The sequence below is a fragment of the Mus caroli genome, unplaced genomic scaffold, assembly GCF_978045245.1.
Source record: "Mus caroli unplaced genomic scaffold, Mus_caroli_1 scaffold_13, whole genome shotgun sequence".
Taxonomy (NCBI): Eukaryota; Metazoa; Chordata; class Mammalia; order Rodentia; family Muridae; genus Mus; species Mus caroli.
In genome coordinates this window covers 118,612,835-118,634,895 of record NW_028227268.1, presented here as the reverse complement: position 1 = coordinate 118,634,895, position 22,061 = coordinate 118,612,835, and the positions used below count along the sequence as shown (strand labels likewise).

The 22,061-nt window shown below is 43.3% G+C and overlaps 1 protein-coding gene across 2 annotated transcripts in view; it reads right to left on the bottom strand.

Annotated features, from left to right (window-relative positions):
- The window catches only part of Nf2 (NF2, moesin-ezrin-radixin like (MERLIN) tumor suppressor), an 84,064-nt gene that overhangs the window by 40,407 nt on the left and 21,596 nt on the right, over positions 1 to 22,061 (bottom strand). For both annotated transcript variants that reach the window (XM_021178374.3, XM_021178373.3), the window contains exons 2-5: positions 13,615 to 13,740; positions 11,758 to 11,880; positions 9,306 to 9,389; positions 419 to 487 (exon numbers count right to left, since the gene is read on the bottom strand). In XM_021178374.3, the coding sequence (XP_021034033.1) occupies positions 419 to 487; positions 9,306 to 9,389; positions 11,758 to 11,880; positions 13,615 to 13,740 (402 nt within the window). The remainder of the gene's footprint in view (positions 1 to 418; positions 488 to 9,305; positions 9,390 to 11,757; positions 11,881 to 13,614; positions 13,741 to 22,061) is intronic.

Here is a 22,061-nt window from a genome sequence, read left to right as displayed (position 1 = left end):
CCACACCACTTGGCATAGAGACAGGCAGATCTTGAAAGGTCATTAGCTTGCTATCTAGCCTAAATGAGAGCTTGCAGTCAAGAGAGCCTGTCTCAAGACAGTAAGGAAAGAACAATAGAGGTACAGAGGAACCCAGCTTTTGTTCTGTTTGTGTAAAAGTGCACACACACCTGTACACTCACAGGAATACAACACACACAGAGAGAGAGAGAGAGAGAGAGAGAGAGAGAGAGAGAGAGAGAGAGAGAGAGAGAGAGAGAGAGAGAGGCTTATCTAAGATTCCATACTCTTTTCTCAAGACTGTGAACTGTTCCTGCAAGTGTGCCTGCTGCGTACGCCCTGCATTCTTCAAGTCACCCATGGCTTTCCTTCAGCTACATATGCTGTATTTCCCCAAACAGAGAATTTGATTTCTTACCCTTTTCGGAAGCAATTCCTCTTGGGCTAAAAATCCCCGCTTGTGCACAGAGGGGTCATAGTCGCCATACTGGGAAGGAAAGAAAGAGAGCAGGTGATTGAGGTTCGAAGGACTACTGTCATTTCTGATCAAGGCTCAATTCAGTTGGTCCCTCCTCCCAGTTTCAGGGAGCAATTCAATTCTGATGACAAGATTTCAACCTTGCCAGTCTGTTATCCTTGAATGAAAATACAAAGCCGATTACATCTATGGGCAGGGTTGCAAAATCCCATAAGGGATGGATGGGTGATGTGCTAATAGGAGTGTGACATTTGTATGGAAATGTAGTCTGTTTCCTAGCCCTCAAAGAAGGCAGTCACTTCCAAACATTAGCTTTGTAACAGAAACAACAAAACACAACTGTGAAAGCTGTGATCAGCAAGTATGATAAGAGCCTTACCTACAAACGCTTCTAAGCAGCTGGTAATTGGAGCCAATTGCAAGGTGGGACCAGGGATAATGCAAGCAATATTTTTAATAACTTTTGCTCAAGGCTCTGAAAGTTGCTTTGGAAAGCTCTGATATCAACATTGCCATTTCTATTGCACAAAGAAACAAATAAGATAAAAGGTTAACTCCTACAGCCAAAGCTTGTAGAGCTTGCTGATCACCAGCAGGTCCAACAATCTACGGTACTCCTCCAGGGGCAACAACTTTATTGTCTGTTTGTCTGATTTTTAAAACCAATATTCCTTTCTTTCCTAGAAATCTTAGATCAGAGAATCATCCTAAATATAATGGGCTGGGATGTGGCTCTGTGGGACAGCACTTGCTTATCATATATAAAGCCCTAGGTTCAACTCCCAGCCCCAGATATAAAGAGACTATGGGTTAGGCATGGTGATGTATACCTTTAGTCTCAGCCCTTGAGGAGGCAGAGGCAGCTATGAGTTAGAGGTTAGCCAGGGCTATATAGTAAGACCCTATCTCAAATTAAAATAAAAATAAATAGGAAAGAGAGACAGAAAACTAGATAGAACCTAAGAGCTTCTCTCTTATCAGTCAGCAGTCATTGGTTTCTTTCTCTTCTACATTGCCTTAATTTATTTGGGGGTGGTGCATGCCACAGTGCTTATAAATGGAGTGAGTTCTTTCCTTCCACCATGTGAGTCCCAGGAATCCAGCTTAGTTAGGCTGCAAGGTTTGGCAGCAAGTGCCTTTACTCGCTGAGCCATCTCGGCAGCCTAGAGACTTAGCTCTTTTCTTCTCTTAATTAAAAAAACAACAACAACAAAAAGCTTTCCGATTTATTTTGATTGTCTTATGTGTATGAGTGTTCTGCCTGTTTGTGCATCTGTACATCACAGTGCGCTGGTGCTGAGAAGGTAATGAACCTCCATGGGAGTGCTAGGAATAGAACCTGGGTAAGTGCTCTTACCCATTGAACCACCTCTTTTCTTTAAATTTTTTATTTTATTTTATCTTATTTTACGTGTATGAGTGTTATACCTGCATGTATACCTATGTCCTGTGTGTGTGCCTGGTGCCCTTGGGAGGCCAGAAGACATGAGAGCCCCTGGAACTGGAGTTTGTTTTATGTGTATGAGTGTTCGCATGCATGTGCATCTGTACACCACATGTGTGCCTGGAGCCTGAGGAGGTGATAAACCTCCTAGTGGGTGCTGGGAATTGAACCTGGGTCATTCCCCTTTGTTTTTAAAATAGACATCAAGGTAGCTTTATTGTTGGGAGAGGAATTGGTCCAATGAAGATACTCTTTCAACAGAATCTCCACTACGTTTGCATTGTTTAGATGTAATATATTGATCAGTATAGTAGCCGGGATATGATTGTGAGCCACCTTGTGGGTGCCGGGAGCCTACAGTTCCAGATAAGCCTTAGGCACCAGGCATGCACAGAGTGCACACACAAACACCACGGCAAACATTCATAGACATAAAATAAAAATAATTTTCTTTAAATATAGAAAAGCCAGATGGTGGTGGCACACGCCTTTAATCCCAGCACTTTGGAGGCAGAGGCAGGCAGATCTGAGTTAGAGACCAGCCTGGTCTACAGAGTGAGTTCCAGGACAACCAGGGCTACACAGAGAAACCCTGCCTCAAAATAAAATAAAATAAATCAAATCTTTCCAAGTCTAAGTTCTTTGTGAAATGAGAGCCCTGGAGAGAAATCTCTAGAGTGATGCTATAAGGCACCCTCTTAAGCCGTAGCTCCTCACCTGTAAAGCAAGAAGCAAACAGTACAGGACTCTAGGCAAGCATCTGGGGAGTCAGTGCTGGATCCTGGGAGGTCAGGATGAGCACTATGGTGTCTTGTATTAACTACTTGCAGATGCAACTACTAGCATTGGCAAGCCTTTCAACACTGGCCAACCCAATTTCAATGCAAAAGTAAGCAGATATGTAAAGTTAAAGTTGTAAATTCAGGGCTCAAAGGCTTGCAAGATTAACGACCCCCATTATTAAATTATACCAAGCTCCCAGCTACTACACTGATCAAATATATTACATCTGAGCAATGCAGAACAGTGGAGATTCTGCTCAAAGAGCTTCTTCCCTAGGCCAACTCCTCTCCCAACATTAAAGCCACCTTGATGTCTGTTTTAAAAACTAAGGGGGAAAATGCTGGTGTAGTGGCAATAAATACAAAGGAAAGCTTCCCACTCTATAAATGGAAATGACTTTTCCTCATTTCTTTATGCAACAGCAGCATTCTGATGAGACCAAGATGAGTTTACTTTGAAAGTAAGAAAGTTGGAGTTTCAAAGCTCTGCTGCTGTGTAGGCCTGTGCTTAATGTTATATTCATCATTTGGTAATCCTACATTAAAAAACAAAACAAACAAACAAATAACCAAAAAAAAAAAAAAAAAACCAACCCTAAACTGCCTCCATTTCAGAGGCCACAAAACCTGGTCTTATACTGCCCCATATAAATCACTTGAATTTAATTCAAGAATAGGGGGTGAGGGGAGGTGCAGCTGGAGAGATGGCTCGGTGTTTAAGAGCACTGACTGCTCTTTCAGAGGTCCTGGGTTCAATTCCCAGCACCCATATGGCAGCTCACAACTGACTGTAACTCCAAGATCTGACCTCCTCATACGGACATACATGCAGGTAAAACACCAATGGACATAAAATAAATTTTTTTTTTAAATTTTGCTGGGTGTGGTGACACATGCCTTTAATCCCAGCACTTGGGAGGCAGAGGCAGGCAGATTTCTGAGTTCAAGGCCAGCCTGGTCTGCAAAGTGAGTTCCAGGACAGCCAGGGGAAACAAAACAAAACAAACAAACAAAACCAAAAAAATTTAAAAATTCAAGAAGGGGAATGCTGGGGATATAGCTTGGCATGTAAGAGACTCATGTTCAATTTTTAAAACTAAAACAAGCTGGGTTGGAGAGATGGCTCAGTGGTTAAGAGCACTGACTGCTCTTCTAGAGGTCCTGAGTTCAATTCCCAGCAACCACATGGTGGCTCATTACCATCTGTAATGGGATCCGATGCCCTCTTTTGGTGTGTCTGACAGCTACAGTGTACTCATATAAATAAAAATTTTTTTAAAAATCTTAAAAAAGAAAAAAAACAACAACACCTAAAACAAGCTAAGCAAATATCAATCACTTTGAGAAATTGACAATTAAGATAAAACTCTTGGGGTGGTAGGGTAGGCTGTAGACAAGGCTCAGCAGTTGAGAGCACTTGCTGCTCTTGCAGAGGACCCAGGTTCACTCCTTGCTGTACATTCAATGAAAAAAAATCAGACCAAATGTTCTGAATAGGTTTTAATAAAACAAAGGTTGGACTTTTTTCTACTTTTCTTTCTTCTAACTGTGTAAAATAGATTCTGACTACCCAGTCAGTCAATTCCATAGGAACTGAGGATTTAAACCTATAAACAAAAATCCATAAAAGGCCAGACAAGAGAGGATGAGCACAATAGTGGTCGGTGAGATCACGCTTAAACCTGACACATAACAGCAGACAAAGGTTGCTATCATTATAGATGAGTACCTATAAATCAATCAGAAGAAGACAAATCCACCACAGAAGAAGGGCAAGCCATGAACCGCCATTGCAGAGGGAAAATGAGCAGACAGCCAGTTAATCCCTGAGAGTCTCAGTCCCATAGCAAAGCTATGTAATTTTTTTCAAAGCCTATTTTTTTGAAACAGGTCAGCAAAACTTTAAAAGACTGATCTTATTTATCTATTGTTGCGAACAATGTGCAAAAGCAAGTATTCTCACATACTGCTGCTGGAGTTAGATTGGAACACACTTCTAGAGGGCATTTATGTAGTGTTTGAAGAAATTTTTACACATATGAAATTTACTGGACTCTGAAAATAGAGTCCCACTGTGTAGCTCTGGCTGGCATGGAACTCACTGATGAAGACAAGGTGGGTAGCTCTTGAGCTCAGAGAAAAGGAGTCTGCCTCCTAAGTGCTGGGGTTAAAGACATATGTCACCAAGCCTGCATCCTGGTTTGGAGACAGAATCTCATATGGTGAAAGCTGGCCTTCAATTCAAGCTTGCTATGTAACAGAGGATGGCTTTGAACTCCTAATACTCCTGGGATTAAACACATGTACCACCACTCTGCATTTACATGCTGCTAGGGATAAAACCCGGGGTCTAGTGCATGCTAGGCAAGTACTCCATTGAAAGGCATCTCCTGTCCCCTCTTGGACAAAAAAATTGGGGGAGGGGTGTTCAAAATAGGGTTTTTTTGTGTAGCCCTGGCTATCCTGGAACTTAAACTGTAGACCAGGCTGGCCTAGAACTCACAGAGATCCACTTGCCTTTGCCTCCCAAGTGCTAAAATTAAAGGCTTACACCACCATGCCTAGCCCTTCACATACATTTTTAAGTTAGTACCCTCATATCCAACCACTACCTGAGGTATGAACCTCAGAGTCTCTGACTAAAACAATCACTTTTTAATAGATAGCTCTCTTTCCCTGTTTCTAGACTTACTCACTCGACAGACTTGACTTGCCTGGAATTTGCTATGTAGACCAGGCTGGCCTTAAACTCACAGAGACCCCTGTACATCTACCTCTCAAGAGCTGGGATTAAAGGTGTATACCATCACAGTGGGCACTGATCAACATATTCATTACACAGCTACCAAATATTCCGTCAAAACCTAAACCCTTCACTGGCCCAGCACACCCAGCAGCTAACGCTTCCATGACCTTCCCCCTTATGAGCTTTCATCTTCAGCTCTTCCACTGTGCTTTTATATGCACTCAGTTTCATAACTGAATTGCATTTAGCTACTGCCCTTGACACTTCAGAGTAGAGTCCCATTGTTTTTTGTTTTGTTTTGTTTTGTTTTGTTTTGTTTTGTTTTAAGACAGAGTCCATTTGTGTAGTCCTGGCTCTCCCAGAACTGGGTAAGTGGATCAGGCTGGTCTTAGAATTCCAAGAATGACTCCTATCTCTGTTCCCCAAGTGGTAGGAGTAAAGACACGCACCACAATGCCTGGCCAGATTCCTTTATTTTTAGTTTATGTGTATGTGTGAGCCTTTGGGAGTGAGTATATGTGTGCCACATGTATGCAGGAACCCTTCCTCGGAGATCACAAAAGGGCACTGGATCCTTCAGAACTGGGGTTGTGAGCTGTAGCTGCTGAAAAGCAGACAGGCCCGATTCAAGAACAGTGAGCATTCTCCACTGCTGAGCCGCCTCACCAACTCTAACTTCCACTATTTTCTTCTTCTTTCTGAATGCTAAGAGTCCACAGGCAGCAGCAAAATTCATAAATATTATCCTATTCTCTCCTAGTAATTTTCAGTTATAAACATACTTCAGAAAGAAAGGAAAACACAGGCCGGGCAGTGGTGGCACATGCCTGTAATCCCAGCACTCGGGAGGCAGAGGCAGGCGGATTTCTGAGTTCAAGGCCAGCCTGGTCTACAAAGTGAGTTCCAGGACAGCCAGGGCTATACAGAGAAACCCTAGTCTTGAAAAACAAAAACAAAAACAAAAAAAAAAGAAAGGAAAACACATTTGAAACACTAAATTATCTATATAAGATCCAACAGGCAGCTTAAAATTGCAAGAATGTCTCACTTGTCATGTGATAGGTCCATTCTTTTGATTCTAGCATAACTCAAACTTGAATCAAGAAAAGTGGTTCTTGGGTTGGAGCGATGGCTCAGAGGTTAAGAGCACTGACAGCTCTTCCAGAGGTTCTGAGTTCAATTCCCAGCAACCACATGGTGGCTCACAACCATCTTTTATGAGATCTGATGCCCTCTTATGGTGTGTCTGAAGACAGCTACAGTGTACTCATATACATAAAATAAATAAATAAATAAAAATCTTTAAAAAAAAAAAAAAGAAATGTGGTTCTTGTTAACTGAACCATGTGATTAAATTTATTTGTATTTGTACCTTGAAGTTAATGGTTTCTTTATGGTTTGAAGTTAAGTGTATCTACATCATTCCAACAGCTGAAATACTGTAATGAATGCATTTTGCACATAATTACATTCCATGTGTTAATGAGTTTGATTCCATTTTCCCTCCATATTTCTATAGAGTTTCTGTTTTAGGTTGGAAAGTAAAATCCTGCCAGGCAGTGGTGGCCCACACCTTTAGTCCCAGCACTTGGGAGGCAGAGGCAGGCAGATTTCTGAGTCCAAGGCCAGCCTGGTCTACAGAGTGAGTTACAGGACAGCCAGGGCTACACAGAGAAACCCTGTCTTGAAAAAACCAAAAAATAAAGATTGGAAAGAAAATAAACTGTCTATAAGGAGACTGTGGCTTACTGAAAACGTTCAGATAAAGTTGTTTTATCTTGTAAACAAAATTAGAATTTAGTGAAAGTTAATGCCTGACCCCCACATACCTCACTAGACAGTGAGGGGCAGAACAAAGTACAGCATCAGGCAGCCCAGACACCTAGGTCTCCAGCCTGGTTCTACCCTCCTTCCCAGTAGGCTTCACTCTCATCAAGAGGCAGGTAACTACATGGTAAAGCACTTGCCTCACATGTGGCTATGGGTTCAAGTCCCTGGCCATGAAAACAAAAACAAACAAAAAGTCATCTGTGCATTCCGTAAGTATTAAAATAATGTAAAAGAACTGTGATTGGAAAAAAACCAGTCATCTCTTCTAACCTTGAATCTTGTCACCAAAAAACAAGCTTGTACAAGTCTTGGCTTCCATTAATTCATGGAGTATCTTCTGGAATAGTCTGTTGGACTCTTTGTTAAACAAAGAGGTAGCCTACCCTAAATATTCTTTTACTATTAAGCAGTAGTCCAAGAGAAACTGTTGACATAGCTATAGTAAGCCCTGGTTCCCCTAAAGCAAACAGGGTCTCACTTTACAGACCTTGATGGTCTGGAGCTCATAGGACTGCCTGCCTGTCTAGTCTTAAAGGTGTACACCACCACACCAAGCTCAGATACAGACTCTAGATAAAGGCTAGAGAATACCTTTATTTGTAAGATTCCTAAATTTGACACCGGAAAAAACAGTTAGAGCACCCGCCTCCATATGAACCACATATGTTGTCTGTGAATCACTTTCATCTCTAACTTGGCTTTCCTACAGTGAGATCTGTTCAAGCGAACATCTGCTGGGTCCTGAAAAATGATGCAGACCCTTCTACCCCCATACAGGTGCCCTTTAAATTTGTGACCCAAAACCTTTGAGACTGAGATAGTACCCTTGAGGGTTTGCGTCAGACAGGAGAAAGCATGCAGGAAGGGGTCAGCTCTGGGGCACGTACACAGACCTAATGAAAGTGATGATGGCTGCTTTGTCCCCACAAAGACTGAAAGGATGCCTCTCTCCTCTTACCAATACTCTTGATCAAAGCACAAAAGGAGCATCTGCTTTACTTGAACCACAGCCCATTTCTGTTTTCTCAATCACTCCTTTTTCAAGGAAGGCATAAAGTACAATTCTAAAGCCATAGATTCTGTCTCCAGCTTTACCTGTGAAGGTACCAATGACCTTGGAGAATCACTGAGGGCAGAAGTTGCTCTAGTGCCTGCATCCGACAGTTAACAAGCCCCATGTTCCATCCTTGTGACTACTCAGCAGACACTAATGAGTCATCAAATGATTACACTCACTGTGCTTCTACTGGCCTGACCAGCATACACATTTCAAAACTCATTTCCCAACCCAAATGACAAGCAAGCCATTCCTAGCTTTGATTTGAAGTTGCATTAAAAATGTGATTGAGGTAGGAAATCCAAGGGTCATGGAACACTCTGGCTGAAACTCAACCTGAACTTAAAAGATGGGATGAAAACCCAATACTCAAAGATGTTCCTCTCCAACCACCCCTGGTCCACTGTCTATGCAAAAAGGAATGATTTTAGGCTAATGAGACAGCGTCACTGGGCCAGGCAGGCTCAGCAGACCCAGATCCTGCAGTATCTAGCCACATGCACAAAATATGCCCACCAGAGCCTCACCAGGAGTGTGGTTTCTAAGAATGCAGTCTCTGGAAAGATGAGTTTGGATGGAGGATCTGGGTCTTGCTGACCTAAAGGCCTCATTTGATCATAATTAGAGACCATAAATTCACTTTTCCTAATAAAATGAAGCTGATGTGATGAATTTAATGAGCCACATGTGCATAATGAGATTACACAGAAAATTCATCTTTTTAAATGAATTCACTTAGAATGAATTGTAAGTCATTAGAATGATATGCTTGTCACATAGTACACAACACATGCACATATACAAAATATACAGACGTTGAGGCAGCAACAATAGATGTCCAAACCTTATGACATCTCATTTTTGGGGGCAAGTTGTTCTGAAGTCCCTAAAATTAAAGAAATGGAAGACCATAGCCACCTGTGGAGTTAATGTTGAAGAAGAGCACATTTCCCTTTCTTTGCACCCACCTTGGCCTGGACAGCATATGACGCCAAGAGCACGGACGCCTCGGGAGGGCAGTAGACCTTCTCATCCAAAATCTGCTTCTTCACCTGAAAGGGGGAATGAGGGAGACAGGCAATGGCATGTGTGGACGACAACAGATGGCTGCAGAGAATTCTAAATGAGGGCTTTAGCCTAAATGAACAAAGCAGCCTGTTAGTGAGTTTCCGACAAAGGGAACTTTTTAAAAAACTTTTGCAGACCAGTTGCTAGTTCAGCCACTAAGAAGCTATCAGTAAGACAGCTGCATCTTTTTGCACTAAGATCTGCTTGCCCAGCCGTGGTAGTGCATGCCTTTAATCCCAGCACTGAGGAGGCAGAGGCAGGTGGATCTTTGAGTTCGGGGAGAGTTCTAGGACAGCCAGGACCACACAAAGAAACAGTGTCTCGAAAAACCATCCAACCAACAACAAGACCCTCTGCCCACCCCCCAAGAAAAAGATGTGCTTGGTTACAGCAGAGACTGACAAGGTGGCGGCATGACAAGAGCTGAGGGCTACTGCACTTTCTGTCTCAGTGTTGGCCTGTGGCGCACTTCACAGGACTGCAGGAGATAAAGTGTACTTTCAAATCTTTATATAAGACAAAAGTCACCAAGGCCACTGAATTATGACTGTAGAAAAAAGTCATCACTTCCAATGTGCTGCTCTAAGGAAAAAGGAAGCAATAAAATTTGATCAATTCAACTTTTAAGTACACATGAGGCTCAGGAAATATAATTCCTAAGCCATAATGTTGAATTAACATATCTCATTACACCTAATTTCTTACAGTGGTGCAATGTGTGATGTTCCAGACACAAGGACAAGAAAGCCACATGAAGTAAGAATCCACTAACAAAGCCAACTGTCTCTCCAGATCCCTAGTATTAAATGTTGCTTTCCTTAGTCACAGAACAATCTAACATTTCAATACGCAGGAAAATCAAGCCAAAGTCACAGGAGGGACAAGTGCTGTCTCAGTTAAGCACACGAAAGCCGCCATTTTTGTAACACAAGGGAGTCCGGTTTCATGGAGCTTAAGCCTGGCTTGAGTTCTCTATAGAACAGAAGATGACCCTGAATTTCTGATTCGCCTGTGGATTACAAAAGCACACTGTGTTCTGTTTATACAGTGCTGGAGCTGGAACCCAAGGCTTCATGAATACAAGGAAAGCATTTTATCAACAGAGCTACAGCCCAACCCCGAAAGAATCTTTATGTGGCTTCAGTCACACATATAATTTTCCCCAGGCTTTAAAGCCAAGAAAAAATGAAAGCTGAGCTGTTCTGAAGCAGTGAAACCTTTAAATCTCCTAGTTTCTTTACAAAGAGATAAAAAAGCAGCCATAACACAAAAACAATCTGAAAGGGCTACCTTTTAACCTAAAATACGCACACAGATCTCTTTGGTGAAACTATCTGGCCAGGCATGGGGGCACACATACTATAATCCCAGCACTTGAAAAGCTGAGGGGGAAGATCTTAAGCTCAAGGCCAGCCTTGGCTATGTAGTGAGATTCTCTTCTCCAACAAAACAAGACAACATTTGGAGGGTAATATTACATTTCACATACTGTATCATGAACACAATACATGGAGATTCCACAGTACAAGTATTATGTAAAAACGAGATATAATTCTGGGAAACCAATGTAATCAATGGCCCATAACAATCCTCTACATCATAGACAGTGGGCATCTTCAGGCACTTATGCAGCTTGGGCATCAGTCACTACAGACAGCCAGGAAACTGAGGGGCTCTCTGGCTATAACAAAGCAAGGTTTCCATCCTTAAACCAACAATCTCACTGTGCTTCTAGATGGTCAGCCTGTAACTCTGGAACACCTATTATTTCTTCAGTTTGATTGAACAATAACTTACTTAAGAATACCAACTGCATATTCAGTGAGCCTCTCTCTAAGGGGCTTGCACGCTAATAAAGGAGGAAATAAAATATACACCCAAAGTAGCAGAGCAGGTTGTCTGAAACATCTTAGGAGTGGGGCATGCCAAGGGCCATTGCCATTCAGAGTTCCTGCCTCAATGACCCAGATCTTGAACTTTAAAGGAACTTTTTTCTCAGTCTCTGAGGCTTTTCTTTATACTGTCAGAGAACTTTTAAGTTCGCTAGAAGAAACAGGGATGCATCTTCACTGAGGATTTATACTGGGTAACTCTGTCTATTCTTCATCATCACACCTCTGCAATTTCATCTGACACCAATTCTCACTGCTTGGGTAAAGTTCTATTCTGAAGACTTTTTTTTCCATTACTGAGCCAAAGGACTATTTGGAGGCAGAACATTTTCTGCAGTGTGGAAGTGTTTGTGGTCAACTCCAAGGGGTTCACCTGGTCTGCTTCTGAAACCATACCTGGATTGGTCCTCTTAATACGGTAGGGGTGGTTGGGAGGGGGAGATAGCATGGGCTAGTGTACCTGTAAGAAAAATAAGTGTTGCGTGATCTCTTGAACTAGCTCCTCCTCAGCATTTTCAGGATAAAATTTGGCCAGGAAGTGAAAGGTAACTGGTTCTTCCTTCGAAACATCATGATCCAACACCTGCAGAATTGCAGAGCAGAAGACATGCTGTGCTAGCCCCTATTACCTTCAAAGCGTGCTTTGCAGGGAAGGTAGACAATCCCTTCCCGTTACATTCTTCCCATTTCCTAAAGACTGTGTGTGTTATACAATTGGAAGCACTCACAGAGCCATCCATAGCAGGATATAATATCCACTTCATGCAGGGGTTCTGCACCAAATCAATCACTAACCCACGGGGTGAGCGGAGCCACAGTGACAGCACAGGATTCTCAAAGCCACAGAAAATGGTTACAAGCTAGAATCTAAAACTCCAAGATCTTGGGCATATCGTTTATGGAAGACTGAAATAACTACATCTAACTTTATTCTTTTTTTTCTTACTGCCCACTCTAATAGGTTTCACTGGAACACAGCTTAAACTGATCATTTACATGTTATGAATACTAGAAGTGAAACATATCCATCACGGCAATGCTTTGTTCCCGGAATCTTCCAGAGATGTCCACAAAATGCTTGCAGTGCAGTAAATAACCCATTGCCTTTAATCTTTTAACAATCCTACCCACCCCCTGAAAAGCTTGGACCATCTGGTCCCCAGAGTGAATTCCATTTCAGGACATAAACATGCTACCAGGCTCCATTAACATGTGTCATAATTTATTTCCTTTGAGCAGCAGGTTCTATGACTCCTGATGCCCCCAATCTAATATCCATTTGGCTAACACTCAGGTATGATTTAAAATTCACTTTGCTGAGAATCATAAAGAGACACAGAAAGCTTTGCTGTTGCTGATATATAACTCTCTACATGCCTGCCCAAATTCCTGTGGCTGTCCTCAAGGGATTTAAAATAAACCTAATCTAGGCTGCCCTCCTAGACACTGGTTCTTTGTGGCACTGAGTTTCTAATCCCTGGAGTGACCATCTGAAACTGACAACCAACAGGAGTTCTAAGCATGAAGTAGTTCACCATGTACATGCTGTGAACACAATTTGAATACCTTACTTAGTAAGACAAGAGACTTTTGTTGGTCATCATATTATGTAGTAGATAACTTCAGGGGTAACATTGATAGGGGAAACAACATTTAGGGTCAGAGTTAGATGTGAACTAACTTTGGGAATCAGGGGTCCTTGGGCCTTGTTCTCCAGCTGTCTTCAGTGTCAGGTGGCCAGGAAAATGGATGGGCATGTCTTTTTGTGAGGATATGAACCCCTTAAAAGGCAGCTTCCTTAAGTCATATCCATTTCCAAATCTTCAATTTGCTAGAAACCTAGATTCCATGTGCTTTAGAAGCCCCCAAGAACCCTGAGGAGGAAAGGCCTCCTTCATCGCCAGCTCTTTATTCCTTAGCAATGGTTAAGCCAGTTGGATCCTCATGTTCTCAAAGGCTTGTTAAAAAACAAAAACCAACTCTAGAGAATATGAGGCCTACGAAAATCTCTCACAGATGTACACTGTTGTTGTTGTTGTTCTGAAGTACACAAAGATAGTGGTAATGTCCTGGGGAACTCTGCTTATCTGGGAAGTCTGTGGAGGCTAGGAATGCCTGACTATAGGATCTGCTTTCTACATACATGACTTCATTTAAAAAATTGTTCCCTTTTTTGCCATGTCCCTGTGACACCTCAACAATGAGCAAATAAGATAAGTGAAGCTAAGTGCATGCTTGGGAAAACAAACAAACAAACAAACAACAAACCCAGGAAGCACAAGCCTCCCCCAATGGTTTCCCTGAGATCTAGCCCAACCTTCTTGTCCATTTTGAGCCAGGCCACCGTGTCCTTGATTGTATACTGCAGTCCAAAGAACCAGGTTTCCCGAAGCCCCAGCGTCCGGCACACCAAATCAAACAGGTCCTTCCCCTTCCATTTCATCTGCAATATAACAAACCAACAGGCAGGGATGTTGTAAGCAAAAATTGTAATCGGCTCACACACACAATTGTTCTCAGCACTCTCCTCTGTCACCAATATGGCTGATGAACACTGAATTCCCAAATAATTTTAATGCTTCCCACACAAAACCATGAGCGGGAAAATACCAATTAGAGCTTAATGGTTTAATTGCTGCGGAGCACACACAATATCTCCTTGGACAGTTCCATACAGATCTCAATATCCCTGAAGCTGCTAATTTAGGAAACCTGGTAAATAAGCAGCCTCATTTAGGAAAGTCAAGCCTCCAGAATTAGCCCAGGAAGATGGCTAGTTTGTGAGACACCAATTCCCTTGAGATTTTTTTGTTGATTTTTGTTTTAAAATCGTGACTCTGTCTTTTGATAAAAGGTAAGAATTTTTTTACTTAAAAAAAAAAACACCAAAAACAGTATTGAGCCGGGCGTGGTGGTGCACACCTTTAATCCCAGCACTGGGGAGGCAGAGGCAGGCAGATTTCTGAGTTCGAGGCCAGCCTGGTCTAGTAAGTTCCAGGACAGCCAGGGCTACACAGAGAAACCCTGTTTTGGAAAAAAACAGTATTATTAAGAAAAATTAAATATATGGAAACTGTACCCAAAGTCACAAACTGTAGAACAGAAAAACAATGAGAGAGTCGATAGGCCAATTGCAGGCCTCTGTCATGATGCTTGGCTAGACCCAAGCAGTTACTCATGTCACAAAGAACAATTCTAAATGTTCAGTGTCCTAACCCATACAATAAAAAAACACAAATATCAGTACCCCCAGAGCTCGTGTCTCTAGCTGCATATGTAGCAGAAGATGACCTAGTCGGCCATCATTGGGAGGAGAGGCCCTTGGTCTTGCAAAGATCATATGCCCCAGTACAGGGGAATGCCAGGGCCAGGAAGCAGGAGCAGGTGGGTTGGGGAGCAGGGCAGGGGGGTGGGCTATAGGGGGCTTTTGAGATAGCATCTGAAATGTAAATGAAGAAAATATCTAATAAAAAACCCACAAAACACTATAATATGTCTATTCCATAGTCCCACTTAAAGAATCTCTGCTAAACCTTTTCTCTGCTAATCAATGTAGCTAGAAAAAGCAAGCTAAGACGTCTTCATTAGGCTAAGAGGATGCAGGGCGGCTGAGTAAATGTTGCCACCTAGTGGCTTTACGTTAACTAGGTTTTTCCTATATTACTTCCCACCCCAACTACCCCATGCATCAGATAAACATTCAACAACACTTTGAGTACAGTTATGATCATATGAAACACATGTATGACCAACCAAGATTCAACTGTAAGGGATGGTGAAATCACCTGAGTGCTCTCAGAAGCATCTGCTTCTTTCCCACCCCATTAGAAAACCTTTACCCACCAGGGCCACAGCTCAGTCAGTAAAGTGCTTGTCACACTAGCATGAGACCCCATGGTTGTGGTGGCCCAACCTTGTAATTCCAGCACTGAAGGAGTGGAGTAGAGTGGGGGGTAAGGGGTAGAGCTCACTTGCCTAATAAAAGAACTCCAAGTCCCAGTAAGAATCTAGCTTAAAAGGGGGGGGGTCCACAAAATCGCTCTCTGATTAAGGGCTCTTGCTGTCAAGTCTGAACACCTCCAACCTGAATTCAATCCATATGGTAGAGGAAGAGAACTGCCTGCCCAGATTGCCCTCTGACCCACAAACCATGGCACACACTCAAATAGAGAAAGAAAGAAAGAAAGAAAGAAAGAAAGAAAGAAAGAAAGAAAGAAAGAAAGAAAGAAAGGAAGGAAGAAAGAGAAGAGAAGAGAAGAGAAGAGAAGAGAAGAGAAGAGAAGAGAAGAGAAGAGAAGAGAAGAGAAGAGAAGAGAAGAGAAGAGAAGAGAAGAGAAGAGAAGAGGAGGAAGGGAGGAGGAGGAAAATTAGAAGCACAAACAAGGTGGACGGCTCCTGAGGAAGCAGAGGCTGACCTCGCTGCTTGTGTCGGGTATGTGTCATGGTGAGTATGTGGAGCTCAAAGGACAATGTGGTGGAAGTGGTTCTCTCCTTAGAGCTCTCTATGGCTCTGGAGAGCAAATCTGGGTAGACAGCTTTACCCACCAGCCATCTTTTTTTTTTTTTTTTTTTGTAAAGATTCATTTATTCATTTTATGTATATAAGTACACCACCATTGCTCTGTTTAGACACACCAGAAGAGGGCACCAGATCCCATTACAGATAGTTGTGAGCCACCATGTAGTTGTTGGACGAGCAGTCAGTGCTCTTAACCACTGAGCCATTTCTCCAGCCCCCCACCAGCCATCTTGCCTACCTCTTTACCACCACACCCCATCCCCAAGTGCTAGGGATCAAACTCAGGGTCTTGCACATCTTAGGCAAGTAGCCCACTAATGAGCCACACTACCAGCCCCAGTCTATTTTTAAGAGATGTGAATGAACAGTCCTTTGCATGTACTCACCAGGAGAGGCCATCTCTCTGTTTGCAGCCAGAGTCAGCAACCCAAATGGTAGGATACCAAGACCTCAGCACATAAGTGGCATACTGACTATGGTCCTCTGCCAAACAAGGCATTTATTCTACCTATCCTGTAACCTTAGCCCCATGCCCTCTCACAATAATGAGGCCCTGGAATACTTTAATGATATAAATCTTTAAAATAGGGAAAAGTAAATGAGTTTTATTTTAAACCCCAACTGCTTTCCCTTTTACAATGCTGGGTGATAGGCACACCCATCTGACAACTGGATAGAGGGGTCTAATACTTGGAAGGTCTTAATTCCTACAAGCAGATTTAACTAAAGAATTGTGCCAGGCGTGGTGGCGCATGACTTTAATCCCAGCACTCGGGAGGCAGAGGCAGGCGGATTTCTGAGTTCGAGGCTAGCCTGGTCTACAAAGTGAATTCCCAAACAGTCAGGGCTACACAGAGAAACCCTGTCTTGGGGGAAAAAAGTTATTTTGGAGAACTGGAAGCTTCAGAATGCCGATTGTCCTCTTGTCTCTATTTTAAGCAGGACACGGTATATGAATTATAGATGCCTACCCTGCCACAAGATAACGTGCCACTAAAAAACAGGCATTAACTTGAAGAAGTTAAATATCTAAGGACCAAGAGGATCAGGATATCACTTCCGATCCAGCCTCATTCACAGGCATGGCCAGGTCAGGCCTTGGCACAGGGCTGTCAAGAAGCAGGATGAGCAGAGGGAGAGCTGTAAGGAAAGCTTCCAGGGGCAGTGAATGAGGCTGCATCCTGGAGAGCTGCAAACCTTAACATAATACTGCATTAACTGAGGGTTCTGTATGCTCCTCTGCTTGTTTGTTTTTAAAAGTGCAGACCTATTTTTGTTAAATGCAAAAAGACAATGTGTTTGCCCCCATGGAGCTTGCAATAAAGTAAAGAGGAGCAATTCTCAGAACAATTCAGAACGCCCTACTTACACTTTTTTCCTACTTCTATTTTAACATCGGCTCCGATCAGAACTGGAGATGTGCCTCAGTCCTCACCCCCTGTGAATCCACGCTCTCAGTGTTGTTGTTGTGGTGGTGGTGGTTTTGGTTTTTCGAGACAGGGTTTCTCTGTGTAGCCCTGGCTGTCCTGGAACTCATTCTGTAGACCAGGCTGGCCTCGAACTCAGAAATCTGCCTGTCTCTGCCTCCCAAGTGCTGGGATTAAAGGCGTGCGCCACCACTGCCCGGCCAACACTCTCAGTGTTAACCTGAGTGAACTGCGTCACCAATTATCTGGCCCCTCTTTTCATGATAGGCAAACCTAGTCTCACAAACACCCTTTTCCAGCTCTGCAATCACTCAATCTTTTGTCCCTACCTTGGCCAGTAAGTGAGCAATACTGAAACAGAAGCCCTTCCCAGAAGAGTCATATAGCTCATTTACTGCTCTGTGAGATCAGAGTCCATTTTCCAACAAGTACTACAGAGCATACCAGAGTAGCTCAGCCACACACCGAGGCTATACAATGATGGAAATAGGCTGTTTGTGGGAGAAAGAGGCAAGAACTCAGGGCAGAAGAGAGCTGAAGAACAGCTGAGGTTCAGTGATGGAGGAAGGAACTCTATCTTAAAACAACAAAACAAAAGCTACCACCATCACCAATAACAACAAAACCACCACCACCAAAAACCACAATTGTATCTGATGAGGCTAAAACTGACAGCCAGCCTCAGGAGTGGGTGTGTGTGGGAATGACACTCGGTGCTGGAGCAGGTGGCTCACTTCAGCCTTTGGCTTTGAGGACTCGTCTGCTTTCTGCCTGTACTCTACTGGGTAAGGAAAAGTTGCAGGGAAGGAACAGTTGCAGTCTGCACAGAGCAGACTTCTGACATCAAGAAGGCAGTAGGAGAAAAATAGCCTGGGACTGGAAAGAAGGCAGCCCCAGAACCAACATTTAAACAGGCTAGAAGGAGAAAAATTTAAAAACAACACCTACCTTCATTTCCAGCGTGAGCACCTGGTATCACAGGGAAGAGAAGGAACACAGAAAAAGCAACACGTTTGGGGAAAAGAGATGAGCAACTGAGTTTTAGACAAACTGCCTAAAGAAAGCAAGTGCCCTGGTAGTATGTACCTTTAATCCCAGCTTGGAACGCCAAAGCAGGCAGATCTCTGAGTTCAAAACCAGCCTGGTCTAGATGGTAAGTTCCAAGTCAACCAAGTCTACCTTGTCTCAAAAACAAAAAACAAAACCCACAAGCAAGCAAGGTAGAGATGCCTTAAAGACATTTAAGCTTCAAGCTCTCTGGGCTAGGAGCTGGCTCAGCTGCATGTGCCACAAAGCTAAAGACCCCAGTTTCTTCTCTGGGACTACAAGGTAAGTGTGATGGTTTGTATATGCTTGACCCAGGGAGTGAGAGTGTCACTATTATCGGAGTAGGTGTGTCACTGTGGGCTTTACTACCCTTCTCCTAGCTGCCTGGAAGCCAGTCTTCTCCTAGTGGCCTCCAGATGAAGCTCAGAACCAGCAGCTCCTGCACCATGCCTGCCTGGACACTGGCATGCTCTTGCTTTGATGATACTGGACTGAACCTCTGAACCGTAAGCCAAGCCCAATTGAATGTCAGTATAAGAGCTGCCTTGGTCATGGCATCTGTTCCCAGCAGTAAAAGCCTAACTAAGACAGTAGAAGAGGGCTAACCCCACAACTAACCCTTTGATCTTCATATATGGGCTCCCACACAGACGAAAAGTAAATAAATTTAAATTTTTAAAAAAATTAAAGCCAGGCGTGGTGGCACACGCCTTTAATCCCAACACTTGGGAGGCAGAGGCAGGTGGATTTCTGAGTTCCAGGTCAGCCTGGTCTACAGAGTGAGTTCCAGGACAGCCGCCAGGGCTATACAGAGAAACCTTGTCTTGAAAAAAAAAAAAAATTTAAAAGACCTTCACTTATAAAACAGAACATTCTCAGATGAGACAGGAAGATTACTTAAGCCCAGGAGTTCAAGATAGCCCAGGGTAGTATAGTGGGACCTCATTCCAAAACAAAACAAAATATTTTGTCTAGTAAGTTTGTTTGTTTGTTTGTTTGTTTGTTTGTTTTGCCAGACATGTTGGCTTACACCTGGAGTCCTAGCACTTGAGAGGTTGAGGCAGGAAGTGAGCTTTGACTATACACAGTAGAGATTCAAAAACAACAATAACAAAACAAAAGGCCTACAAGTTCCTCTTTGGTTAATCTCCACCTATAAAAGGCCGTGCTTTCCAATATGTTCTTCCTCAAATGTCTAAGATCTCCTTTATCTTCCTTTTTTGAATTTCTGTTTCTGTACAAACAAGAACTGTTGGCCAGAGGTGGTCTAGAGAGTTGTGGAGTTGCTGTAGAGGAGATGCTTGGCCTTCTTGGTACAAATCGATTTGCCTGTCTGGTACTGCACTCTGCTGATGCTCAGATGACTCACCATCATCGGAAGATCTCTGTAGACTGTAGGCATCTCTAACTAGGAATGGCATTAGTCAGCATCCCCAGTGACCAATGGAGAGTACACAGAGTACACACGACATCCTACAGCAGCTGTCTAATATGACTGACTAAGTGACATTAAAACTCAAGGCTCAGAGACTTATCATAGCTAGCCCATATATCCATTCCTTATCCAAACAAACAGTGAACACACAGTGTGTCCGAGGACGGGGTGCTTAAGGTACAGAGGATCAGTGGGTAACAAGGGACAAGTCTTCACATTTACAGTTTCGAGCAGAAGTCATCACAGTGAGGTTTTCTTTTTTTTTTTTTTTTTTTTTTTTTTTTTGGTTTTTCGAGACAGGGTTTCTCTGTATAGCCCTGGCTGTCCTGGAACTCACTTTGTAGACCAGGCTGGCCTCCAACTCAGAAATCCGCCTGCCTCTGCCTCCGGAGTGCTGGGATTAAAGGCGTGCGCCACCACGCCCGGCTCACAGTGAGGTTTTCAACATTGAAACACGTGATATGACAGGGATGCCCAGGGACTGTTGGGACTCCTAAGAAAGAAATCCCCTTTTCACAGAAACAACATCTAGACTGACTCATGGTGGAAAAGAGAAGCCAAGAGCAAGATTGGGTTTGGAGAAGAAGACAGCAAGAAAGGGTGTTGCAGAGAGAATAGTTTCTACAAAGGTCTAGAACAAAAAGGGTTCTTAGGGGAAATGAAATATCTTAGTTTCATTGGAAAATACTTCTGAACTTACAAAAGAACCAAAGGCAGCCGGGCGTGGTGGCGCACGCCTTTAATCCCAGCACTCGGGAGGCAGAGGCAGGCGGATTTCTGAGTTGGAGGCCAGCCTGGTCTACAAAGTGAGTGCCAGGACAGCCAGGGCTACACAGAGAAACCCTGTCTCGAAAAACCAAAAAAAAAAAAAAAAAACAAAAGAACCAAAGTAATCCGGTGAAATGGTTTAAAGGGAAAGGCACCCTGCCACCAAACTTGACCACGTGAATTTGACCCTCAGGACCAAGAGGAGGTCCTCAGGTGGCAAGAGAAAAGAGATTTCCTCTCAAGCCCAGGAGACTTGAGGGAAGTGGTCTTCACTAAGGAGATACACTGGCTGAGCTGGGTCTTGGGGTGGAAGGGGTTGACAAAAGGTTATGCCAGCCTGAAGGCATGTGTCTGCACTTGGGACACACACACACACACACACACACAGAGACAGATATGAAAAAAATGAGAACTGAACTACAGCGACACAGACTGGCACACACCAGCAATTACAGTCCTAGCACTCAAAAGCTGAAGCAGGAGGACTGAGTTCAATGTCAGCCTGAGTGCTATAGGATAGAACACAGCCGGTACTATTCTAGACATACAGAAGGCAAGTTAAATCATTACACAAGTTGGATACCTCGAGATCTCAGGGCTTCTTTCCAGGAACCAGCCAAAAAGGTATAGATAAGTGACTAATCTGCCACAGTGTTTATCTCAAGTGCTGTTGCTGTGTGACCGTGGGCAAGTTATTGAACTTCCTTATGCTCTTACAAGGAGAATAAGCAGAACCTGTCTTAACAGATTGATCTAAGGATTAAGTGCATTCATACATTGAAAAAGGACTAAGACAGTGCTGGGCCCAGAGCAAATAAACACTCAATAAGGGGTAGCTCTTCTTAATTCTCACTCTGCCTCCCTCCTTTGATTCTCAAGTGGTGTGCTGCTTAAAGCCTCCCGGCCCCACTTCATACCACAGTGATGGATGACAGGTGGAAAAGGGCACCATCAATTCTCATTGAGCTAACCATACTATCACTCATTTGACAAACATTTATTGAGCACCCACTACATCCTAGTCTTTGTGCTCAGCACAGGAGATAAATGATGAATTCAAGACAAGACACAGCCCCTGTTCCTGTCTGACAGGAAGACAGGTAAATGAATAAGGAAAAACAAATCTGCTAAGTGCTAACAGAACAGGCTGTGCCCAGGAAACTTTAGGGAGGGCAGCTTCACTGAGGAGACACTGGCTGAGCTGGGTCTTGTGGAGAAAGCTGACAAAAGGAAGGTCATGCCAGCTTGAAGGAACAGTGTGTCTGCACTTGGGTCCAAGCTGTTCCAAAGTAAAGGAATGTTCTCTGCACTTCTCTAGGGTATGACAAACAGCATGATTTCCAATCTGCAGTACTGAATGTTCAATGCAGGGCTGAATATGTAGCTTTGGCCTGGTACACGTGACAATTCTCATTCTGCACAACTGACCTGGGACCAGGCTGTGTCAGGACACTAGATCAAAGCAGAGATGCATGTAACAATAGTACAAATAGAAGCCAGGATGAATGGGATGTGTCTCCTATTTATTTTCTTATTAAAATATTCCTAGCCAGAGCTTGATGACACAA